At 38.0% G+C, this 11521-nt stretch overlaps 1 protein-coding gene across 1 annotated transcript in view; it reads left to right on the plus strand.

Annotated features, from left to right (window-relative positions):
• The window catches only part of LOC112152273 (unconventional myosin-Va), a gene marked incomplete in the record, with an annotated part of 15842 nt that extends 4671 nt beyond the window's left edge, over nt 1-11171 (plus strand). Inside the window, 28 exon segments of the mRNA XM_024281741.2 lie at nt 23-148; nt 243-326; nt 551-670; nt 821-918; nt 1014-1100; nt 1184-1292; nt 1382-1593; nt 1935-2091; nt 2468-2707; nt 2849-3097; nt 3719-3812; nt 3892-4034; nt 4160-4273; nt 4717-4848; nt 4931-4987; nt 5079-5306; nt 5915-5982; nt 6058-6132; nt 6205-6403; nt 6529-6622; nt 7759-7893; nt 7968-8122; nt 8190-8279; nt 8360-8510; nt 8588-8867; nt 10102-10276; nt 10357-10437; nt 10518-11171. Coding sequence (XP_024137509.1) covers nt 23-148; nt 243-326; nt 551-670; nt 821-918; nt 1014-1100; nt 1184-1292; nt 1382-1593; nt 1935-2091; nt 2468-2707; nt 2849-3097; nt 3719-3812; nt 3892-4034; nt 4160-4273; nt 4717-4848; nt 4931-4987; nt 5079-5306; nt 5915-5982; nt 6058-6132; nt 6205-6403; nt 6529-6622; nt 7759-7893; nt 7968-8122; nt 8190-8279; nt 8360-8510; nt 8588-8867; nt 10102-10276; nt 10357-10437; nt 10518-10670 — 3906 coding nt within the window.
• Between the last annotated feature and the right edge of the window lie 350 nt (nt 11172-11521).

Below are 11521 nucleotides of genomic sequence, written 5' to 3' on the forward strand. Positions count from 1 at the left end.
TTTTTTTTTTTTTGTTCCATAGATGCCCAAAGGCTCCGATGACACGTGGATTCAGAAACTTTACAACATCCTCCTGAAGCAGAACTCTCACTTTGAGAAGCCCAGGCTATCAAACAGAGCCTTCATCATCCACCACTTTGCTGACCAGGTGAAAGACTGTTATCTGCTGAACAGACTGTGGTTAGCATGCAGAGGAAGGTCTCTTTATGAAGTGCAGGTTTGTGACCTGACTCTGTGTCCAGGTGGAGTACCAATGTTTGGGCTTCTTAGAGAAAAATAAGGACACGGTCAACGAAGAGCAGATCAATGCTTTGAAAAAAACAAAGGTAAAGTGATGTTCCTCCACTCTCTTCCTAGTCTCTCTTTAAGCAAACACCTTCGTCGAAGCCAAGCACAAATGCCTGCTAAGTGTGTTGTAACTTGTGGGTAACACACCCTGGAATTGTTCAGCAATATCTATTGGAGGAAGTGCAGTTTGGCTGGAGTTTTGTGTTGACAACACTGCCCCCTGCTGTTCAGTTTGTGTAGTTAAATCTTTAACTCTTTTCAGTTTGATTTTCTGCTTAAACTGTTTGATGAAGATGACAAGGGAGCAAGTTCTCCAAGCAAACTCACTCCTGGAAGAGCTGGACAAAGTCAGAGAGACAATAAGAAGACGGTAGGACTGCAGGTGAGACGATCACTGGGAGACTTTTGATGAAAATAAAGGCTAGTTTAGAAATTACGTTGGTTTCAGTGGTTTCTGCAGCAGCTTAGTAGATTTGTTGCCCATTGATATTTTTTGCATTCTATTCAGGTACGTTGTTGTGTTTTCATTTAGTTTCGACAATCTTTGCATCTGCTGATGGAGACGCTGAATTCAACAACTCCTCACTATGTCCGCTGCATCAAACCAAATGACCTTAAAGCCCCATTCATGTGAGGATGTTTTTACTGTTCTGTCAGGTCTATATATTTTACTCTTGTGTCATTATTTCATTTTCTTGTAACTGATCTGATTCCCCTTCGTGCAGGTTGGACCCTGTCAGGGCTGTGCAGCAGCTTCGAGCGTGTGGCGTCCTTGAAACAATACGTATCTCAGCGGCAGGATTCCCTTCTAGGTGACATATCAGTAACGGCTTAGTACTATGAACTACTGCCGAGATGTTGATGTGGTTTAATGGCTTTTTACTGGATACTACAGATGGAGCTATCAGGAATTCTTCAGTCGTTATCGAGTCCTGATGAAGCAGAAGGATGTGCTTCCTGACAGAAAGCAGACCTGCAAAGATCTCCTAGAAAAGCTAATTAAGGTCAGAATTTAAGCATCTTTTATCTACATTCTGAAATGTAATATGTTACCTCCAGTGTTGTTTTTTTGTGTGTGTCTCTCTGATTTTAGAATCCAGAAAAGTACCAGTTTGGCAAAAGCAAAATCTTCTTTAGAGCTGGTCAGGTGGCTTACCTGGAGAAGCTCCGGTCGGACAAATTACGCTTGGCTTGCGTCTCCATCCAAAAGACCATCCGCTGCTGGCTGGCTCGCAGAAAGTACCTCAGGATGAGACGGTCTGTCATCACCATTCAGAAATACGCACGTGGTCACCAGGCACGGAGGTGAGCGGACAGATATTAAAATATCAAAACAAGATGTTACAGAAGGATTTGAGAAACATACTGACCACTCGCAGATGTAATAAAGTCATAGCACTAGTTAGAGGGTGGAATACGTACAATACAAGTACTTCTGTAATAAAAGCAAGGTAAAATGTGCATCTGTTATAGTAGATTTTAGAAAACAAAAGATTTGAGGAATTAATGTTTAATGATAAAGATGGGTAATGTTGGCTCGTTCACAAATGATTCTTTTAAAGTGTTTCAATTTGTTTTTAAAGGTTAGGATATGTTCTCTAATGTAACGCCACATGTTTCAATGTATGTTTATTTATTTTCTTCAGATATGTTACCTTTCTGCGACAAACGAGAGCCGCCGTCACCATTCAGTGCAATGTCCGCATGTGGTTGGAAAGGAAACGCTATTTGCAGAAGCGCTCTGCAGCCATTGCAATTCAGTGCATGTTGAGATCTCACATGGCCAAACAGCAGTATTATAAGGTAATGTCGAGCTTTAGTTACAAAAATGTAAATGTAATCTATTAGGTAATTATTGAACATTCACTTGAAAAAAGAGGAAAAACGTCACAATTCTTGAGCATGACAATGTAAAATTAGCTTTTTGTTAGTAAATAAACACTAGTAATGCAGTGGAATAGGATGTGACACACAAAGGTTTCTTATGTTCTAATGAGGGTAGTGGGTCTTGCCAAAGGGCATGATTGTTGAGGCTAGAATATGAACCTCCAACCTGATAGAGCTCTTCAAAGAAGTCACTAAAGTGTAGAAGTAACTTCATCTTGGTAATTGAAACACTGTTGTGAACAGGAAGTGATGTCATCCTGTCCGATCGGATGTTTTCCTCTTGTCGTTGCAGCTGATGTTCGAGCGAAAGGCAGTAATCATCCAGAAGTGGGTGAGAGGCTGGTTGGCGAAGCAGCACTACAGGCGCACGCTTGCGGCCATCGTCCTGCTGCAGAGCTGCGTGCGTCGCGTCAAGGCCAAGAAGGAGCTGAGGAAGCTGAAAGTGGAAGCCCGCTCTGTAGAGCACTTCAAGAAGCTCAACGTCGGCATGGAGAACAAAATAGTGCAACTCCAGCAGAAGATAAACGAGCAGGTGAGAGTTTTATTGGAAAAAAAGATGGCCTAAACTTTACTTTAGAATGAAGCAAAAAAAGGTGAAGAAACATGAGGTCACTGGGAGTTGTCACACAGCATCACATGCAAAGCATGTGTTTTGTTTCCCCCTCCCCTACAGCAAAAAGAAAACAAGGAATTCAGTGAAAGACTGTCTGTTCTGGAGAAGACTAACACTCTTGAGAGAGAGAGACAGAGCAGAGAGATAGAAGGGCTACGAAGATCTGAGGAGGAGGCCAGAGCCAAAGCAGAGACGGTTCCCTCGCTGCTGGAGCAACTTTCCGTCCTGCAACAAAAACTAGAAAACACTTCCAGGGAGAAAGATGAGCTCGAGGAGCAGACGAAGATCTACAAGGAGCAGACCCAACAGGTAGGCCAATTGATTCTTTTCTTTTTTTGTTATGTGAATGCATCTGAGAAGATAAATGCTTTGGAGAAGGAATCATTTTAATTGAGATTTTGTTAAAGATAATTGTGTTTTTAACATGTTCTTGTCACACTTTTCTCATGATGGAGGATATGTATGAAGAAAATTACACTTTAAATTTTAGTGAGTGCCTGTAAGCTAGCAGGAGAATGTGTTAAAAAAGGGATGATGGGAAATGAGGGCAGGCTTACTCTGGGCCGCTCTGCTGAAGCTACGTCCCTTAAAACGACGTAGGTTTTTGTAATATTTGGCAAAATGCTGGAAACACTTATACAATAGATCAAAAGAGTGCAACTTAAAGTATTAACCTGCTAGTTATCCTATCTTAAATCTGGTTTGATTCAACTTTTTAACATTATTTTGTCAAAAAAAGGAGGTGGAAATGTTGATGCCTTTCTGTCCCAGAAGGTCGAGCAGGAATAAAAGTCGATCTTACATTTATCATAAAAATTAAAATAAATCTACACATTAGTAGTGGTAATTATTCAGTTAATTTTAGCTGCTTTTGACTTTCACAAAAAAGTCTAATTTTATTTTCTAAAAAGAATTATGTTTCCTTCTCAGGTGGTGGACGACCTTAATATGAAGAACACCTTGTTGCAGAGCAACATCGATGAACTGAACAAGGAAATTGTCCAGCAAGCTCAACAGTTGACAGGTATTCAGATCAGACCTTCACACGTCACCAAAGATTATAGTTAAAGGAAATACAAAGGAACCATTTATTCTTAACTCAGAGACCAAAGCAAATTTTGAGAACACACAACAGCTGGAAAAGGATTTGGCAGAAGAACGGAGTCGCTACCAAAGTCTGCTGAGTGAACACCTACACCTGGAGGAGCGACACAAAGACCTGAAGGAAGAGATGAATCTCAGCAATGTGAGGAACTGGATTTAGATTTTTTTTTTTTTATTAAAGTTCTTTCGAATGCAACATTATAGGGTAAAAGTTACAGAAATCCCTCTGTAGAATCTCCAGTTAATGACACACTTTCTCTCATCTAGAATTCAGGCAAACGTGGTCACAAGAGGAGAGACTCCAACTACAGCAGTGACTCCTCTGAGTTCTCCCAGAGCTTAGACTCCTTCGAGGGGGAAGACAGCGTTATCCAAGCAGAGGTGAAGTCTGGTTTTTGACAGTCTTTCTGTGAGGAGGCTGGTTTTAAACAGGAATAGAAACTGTATCATGTGATGTAATCACATTTGGATGATGCTAAAGCTCAGAAAAACTCCAGTGGATCTTATTTATAGTGTTGGTATGACAACTGTTAAGTCATTTATGTTTGAGGTATGATTTCAATTATTGTTTGGTAACTTTATTGTTCCAAAAGACACTAATCAATCAAATGGGAAATGTTTATGAGAAGACAGGAAATATTTAAAACTCGCTACATTTAAGCTGCGGTTTATGTCCTTGATCAGAAATACCAACGTAAGCGAATTGTATTTTTACTTCTTGGAACTTTGGAAAACTGTGGTGCTCTTGTCTGTTTTGTAATTTCATCAGTGCAGCACTCTGATTTAATTGCAGACTGATTGTGGACAAATTCTTCTTTTTCTAGAATGAGAACAAAACGGTGGACTTGCCGATTCTTCTTAGGCTCCAGAGAAGAGTAAAAGAATTAGAGCAGGAAAAGCAGTCACTATGGCAACAGCTGGATAAAAAAGAGGAAGCCCAACACCTAAAAGAAAAAGTAGGATTTTTGCTTTTTAACTTTATCATACCTTAAATAAAATAAGAATTTGTTTATGGTTGCTTTTTTTTTTCTATTCAAGGAGATTGAAAAGCAGAGCACTGCTGGCAGGACAGAGCTAGACTTGGAAACTCTCAAGGTACAGCCTAGTCTTTTAGCATCAGCTTCTAAACTTTATATTTAATCACTAAAAGAAACAATATTTAAATGTTTTGTTATTTTTAATGCAGCGGAAAGAATTGGAGTTTGAGAACAAGAAGTTGAAGCAGGATCTGACCGACCTTCGAAAGTCTCTGACCAATGAGAACAGCGATGCGGCCCCCCCTGCCCCGGGTTCTCTGCCCTACAAGACCTTACTGGAACAGCTGACCTCCTCCATCGAGGAGCTGGAGATGCGGAAAGAAGAAGTGCTGCTCCTCCGGTCGCATCTGGTTCGCCAAGAGGCTCTCAAACATAGGGTGAGAGTGAGAATTTGTTTTATTTTGGTGACCTTTTCTCTCCCTAACATCCAGCTTCCTGCATAAATAAGCAAATTTTCTTGATTTATTTTGATTTATTTTATTTTTTTAATAATTTCGTTTGCATCGCACATAAAGTCATTTGAATAATCAGCTCTGTCTTAAAAATGTTCATATAACAATATTCAATTATTTTGATACATTTCTAAAAAAAAAAAAAAAAAAAAGAAGTGATTTAATCAAATCAAACTCAAACATTGCTCTTATTCTACTCATAGAAGAAAAGATCTGAGCAAAAATTCACATTTTAATTGAGGTCAAAGTTGCGTCCTATGAGCTATTTTTGCTCCTTTGGCTGAAATCGCATCATTGAGACTCTTTTTTGTGTCATCTAACTGTTCCTTAAATGTGTCTTAAGTGTGAAATGTCATAAGCAGAAATTACATTCATTTCAAATGACATTTCATAGAAACTTTTAAATAGACTTTTAATGTCAAGTTAAATCACTTGGATCACTCAATGATGTTCAAATTGATATTAAATCTGTGTGTATCTAAATACAGATGTTTTTTTTTTTATACTTGTCGTAATTTTTATCCAACTTTTAGGGCTCTATCCTTGGAGAAAATGCTAAATTAGAATTTGGTGAAATTCCTCCTTTTCAAGATGTTAACAAGTAAGTTTATACATTTGAGTTCAATTTAGGAAGAAACTGGTGACTTTCTGCTGACTTTGAGATGCACACGTTTAGGTCCACGGATGTTCATGCACTGAATGAAGACGGAGAGCTGTGGCTGGCTTATGAAGGCCTGAAAGAAACCAACAGGTGACACTAAAATGCAGCATATATGACTTGTGCATCAAATTTAACTGATATATTTGCCGAACGCGTTTGCAGGCTGCTAGAGTGCCAAATGCAGGAGCAGGAACGCGTTCATGACGAGAAGTATCAGAAGCTGCTGGAGGAGGCGAACAAGCTGAGGGCTGAGAAGGAGCAACAGCAAAAGCTGCTGACCCAAAGCCTCGTCCTACCTGAAGATGCTCGAATAGAGGCGAGCCTGAAGCATGAGATCACTCGACTCACCAACGAGAACCTGGTGGGTCCCGCTGTGGAGCATCCGAAGCATCAGTGTGATTCAGTCTGTGATTAGTTTGTGTTAGTATTTTATTTTTGGAAGATAATAAGCTATTTTTTTTTTCTTATCTTGATGTATAATTACAGGAACGAATGGAGCAACAAGAAAAACAAGAAAAAAACATCCGCAAGTTAACAAAGCAACTTAAAATATACATGAAAAAAGTGGAGGATTTTGAAGGTAATCAAATTTTTAAAAATGTTTTGAAAAGTTTAGGATACCTATTAATATATAAAATGTCAGTTTATTTTGTTAGCATTTTGCTATCAAGACTGTGTAGAATTTAGTGTCTTGTTCACTCACATTAGCCCCCTTAAGAATGTATTATGCTGCAGTCTAACTCTCAGTAATAATGCAACATTAATAAAAACTAGATTTGCAATTGGGTCTGATTGCTGAAAGCAATGCAATTTTAAAGAATTTTAAATCTGTTGTTATCAAAGGCCCAAAATACCCAGTTTACTTATCTTTGCACATGTTAGTTTCCCTAAGTCTAGTGAAGCAGCTTGTTTAAACCTTCATAAGACTATCGCTTGATGTTGCTAAAGATTTTATACGATATATATTATATAGGACAATTTTAGAGACCAAAATATCAAATTTTGATTACACAAGTTTTCAGAGACCGTTTAGAGGCATGATGGGAAATTTCTTTGCCTCTTTTATTTCGATTTTTAACAGGTTTAAACATGATCTCTATTATTTAAACACTTTCTGAAAACAATTTTAGGAACTTTTAAGAGTTATCTTTTTAGCTTTGTTAAGCTATTTTCTTAAGTCTTAATGGTATACATTTAAAAAAAAATATTTTTTAATTCTATAAAACTGATTCATTAGAATTTCATATTACTTAAAATAATGTATAATTTTTTTAAAGTTCCGTCTACACCCTCTTAGGGGACAAACAGCCTCTTTACACAATGTATTTAGGAACTATTTTGAGGCATGATGGGAAATTTCTTGGTCTAATTCATTTCATATGGGAAATTTTTGTCAAGATAATATTAACTATAAATCAGCTGTAGTAGCTCTTGGTACCACAAGTAATGGCAGACTTCTCACAATGAAGCTTTACAAAGTACTTTTGGTTGCATCTTTATCACTTTTTTTGTGTAGGAGGAAAAGCGTGGCAAAAATCCAGCGCAATAATAATACATTTTAAGAAAGTTGTACAACAACATACTCTGACTGGCTTCAGCAATCAGACAAAAATTCAGAAAAAGTCAAATTATTCACGATTATCTAAAATTTTTTGTCTTATTTAAAGTTTGTTTTAAATAATATCCATAATAAACTTGTGTTATTTTTGTGTTTAGCGAGTTTACAGCAATCTTCTGTGACAAATGATGCTGTCAGAGTGGTGAGCATCACCCGGAAAGAGAAGGAGTACCAGGGCATGTTGGAGTACAAGGAGGGTGACCTGAGCCGCCTGCTCAAATGTTTGATCATCGGTGAGCAACAGTTCTACTGCTGTGACAAATTCATGATTTTCAAGGATTTCTGTGACATTTGATCCTCTTTTCAGATCTGAAGCCGCGTGGTGTAGCGGTCAGCTTCACTCCAGGGCTTCCAGCCTACGTCATCTTCATGTGCCTTCGGTACGCAGACAACATCAGTGACGACAGGAGAGTCAGCGCCCTGCTCAACTCCACCATCAGCAGCATCAAAGGGGTGGTGAAGGTGCGGTATCTAACACGGATCGGCATTCAATCAGAAGTTCTCCTCTAAATGAGATGACTGTTTTCAGAGGAAGGGAGAGGATTTTGAGGTGACATCTTTCTGGCTGGCCAACACATGCCGCTTAATGCACTGTCTGAAGCAGTACAGCGGAGATGAAGTGAGTCTGGGAGCGTTTTATTTGCTTACAGCTGTAGCTGATGTCACTATAACCATTTCTACAACACACGTGTTCTACAGGCCTTTATGGTCCACAACACTGCTAAGCAGAATGAACAAAGCCTGAGCAACTTTGAACTGTCGGAGTATCATCAGCTGTTTGGTGACCTGGCCATCCAAATTTACCACCAACTGATCAAATGCTTGGATAACATTCTACAGCCAGTTATAGGTGAGACAGAAACGATCTCATATAATTTAACACGTGTAATAAATGTGCTCCTACTAAGATGAATTTGTTGTTTGCAGTTGCGAGCATGCTGGAGCACGAGCCAATCCAAGGAGTTCTAGGGTCCAAACCCACAGGTCTGAGGAAGAGGAGTACCAGTACTTCTGATGGAGCTGTAACAATCGAGGTGCTCCTGCAGCGTCTCAGCTTCTTCCTCACCACCATGAGTCAGCACGGGATGGACGTGAACGTCGTCAAGCAGATCGTCAAGCAGCTATTTTATGTTATCGGTGCCGTCACTCTAAACCACCTGCTGCTGCGGAAGGACATGTGTTCCTGGAGTAAAGGACTGCACATCAGGTATTTAAACACGCCACACCTGGAGTTATGCAGTTAATGTCAGGAAATTAAATCTGTGCCAAAGGTTTAAATGAATCTGTATTTTACTGATCCAGAAATCTTTTCTCCTTCATCCTGAGGATGAAAATCACGGGTTCTGTTCTTTTTCACACTAAACTTTTTCTGGATTAAAACACTTTTAATTTAACTAGAACTGTGACATATTTAGAATAAAACATATTTTATTTAAATTTATATGGTAAAATATTTCCTTTTTTTTCATTCTTTGTTTCTCTAAATTGTAAAAACTTAAATCTACAGTTTTAACATGAATGTTGGGTAATTGAGTTTTGTGGCTCCATTTGCAGATTAACTAAAACATGAAAAAGAAGTGGGGGGAAAATGTGCAGAAAGACGAAGAGGAAGAGGTTTTCTTTGTTTTTCTGGGACTGAGATGATCTTTGTGTTTAGTTAAAAAAGAAGTGCAGCATTATTGAAATTCCCAGTTTACGAATGAGATTTCAAACCAGTTTACAAAAAATTTAAAAATTACAACTTTAAATCTTGTAAATTTGTGAGAGAAAAGTTGTGTAACTATTAAATTAAAAGAATTAAGATGTATATTTATGAGAAAAAAAGTCATAGGCTAAATTTTTGACTTTTTTTCTCATAAATTTGCCCTTTTTTCTTGTAAATTTACGTTTTTTAAAGTAGTAAATGTATTACTTTTAATCGCTTTAATTTTCCAGAAAAAAGTCATATATTTACAAGAAAAAAAGTCATAAATTAATGAGAAAAGAACCAAAGTTGTCTGTTTATCTAAGCTGTGCTTGAAGATGAAGAATGTGGAGCATCTTGTGAAGGTTTATTACCAGATCAGTGTCAAAAACAAAGAAATTCTGAACTTTTAGCAACTCAAAATCCAATTATCAGTGAGGCGGACTTTCTGGGGTTTGCGCTGGTAATGCAGAGTTTTATATAGCGGTAGTTGTTCGTAGGACCGCCACTTTATTCTGCCCTTTCAATTCACATACCCAGAAGCCCTTTCTCCACGTCTCTGTCGTGCACAGAAGAACCAGCAAAGGAGAATGTAAATGTTGTTGCCGTCTCCAAATGATGCGTCGTTTCAACACAAAATTACAAAGAGGAAGGAAAATGTCTCCTACATTTGTACAAGAACATTAGAAGAGATGCAGAGATCCTGCAAGCCGCCCATCAATGATTAAAATATTAATAAACTGTAAATTTGTTTCAGGTATAACATCTGGCAGCTGGAGGAATGGCTGGGGGAGAATGAGATGAGTGACTGCGGTGCAAAGGAGACGCTGGAGCCTCTCATCCAGGCTGCACAGCTTCTACAGATCAAGAAAAAAACTGAAGCCGATGCCCTGGCGATCTGCAACATGTGCACCGCGCTGACAACAGCACAGGTCCTTCTTCAGCAAAGCCTCCACTCCCTAATTTTACTCATCCAGTAGTTGTCTTCATCACTGTTTGCTGTTCCCAACAGATCATTAAAGTGTTGACCTTGTACACCCCAGTGATTGAGTTTGAAGAGAGAGTGTCAACCACCTTCATTTCTACTATTAAGGTGAGGACATTTTGTGTTTTTTAAATTATTTTCCTCCTTTGACATATTTCTAATTATACCCCTCTCATCTCAACTTTTAGAACCTTTTGAAAGACAGGAATGACTCTGCCACCTTAATGATGGATGCCAAGAAGATCTTCTCTGTTATCTTCCCATTCACACCGTCCTCTGTGGCTTTGGAGACCCTCCAGATCCCAGCGAGCCTTAATCTGGCGTTCCTCACTCGAGTCTAGATCACATGTCTGATGCAGACATGCAAAAGTTTGCACATTCTGTTAGCACTTTGTTTGCTCAATTTCTCCAAATATTTTGATTTTGGAACTCAAGAAAGTCTTTGAATGTACTGTTGTAAGTTTTTAGGACTTTACAAAAAAGTAGAAATATGAACAGAAAAAAATAAGTAAATTCTGCCATATTGTACTTGCAATATACCCTACTGTAGGTTGATATTCATCAGTTAATTTTTTTTTTAATTTTAATAGGGAAACTCTACAGTCATTTCATATGTCGAGAAAGTGTATTTTCACTGCCAGTTCTGTTATTATAAAAATGTGTCTTTTTCTTGAGTAATATTTAATGTTCATTTCAATTTAAAGGATTTCTAGAAACATAATCCCACTGTGTTTTATAAATGTAACTCTGTATTTCTACAAAATATATCTTTACCTTGAATATTTGTGAAGAACGGTTAGAATAAAGAAAAAAAACGAATAAATTGTATGCATTTAAACAGATTTTCACTGTTATTTTTCAAAGTAAAAGCTGACTGTACTGCACATGGCACTGATTTTCATTTAAGGCTTAAATTTTACTTCCTCGTGTGTTCTTCCTGATAGGATTGTGTGTGTGTGTGGAAGTAGCCTAAAAGAAGACACAAAAGTACTTTTTTAAGTGTATGGATTTAGTTTTTTTTTTCTTTAAATAAATTGTAATTATTTTGCACGTGCTACACATAAAACGTATTTAAACACATTAATTATTAACCCATAGAGTTGGAAGTCTGTAGAGTCACCAGGAATGTGCTCCTAGTATGTTTACTTTCTGGAAAGTTCCATTGTTTTATTCATATTGTGTACATATGTGT

Source organism: Oryzias melastigma, linkage group LG6 (genome assembly GCF_002922805.2).
Source record: "Oryzias melastigma strain HK-1 linkage group LG6, ASM292280v2, whole genome shotgun sequence".
Taxonomy (NCBI): Eukaryota; Metazoa; Chordata; class Actinopteri; order Beloniformes; family Adrianichthyidae; genus Oryzias; species Oryzias melastigma.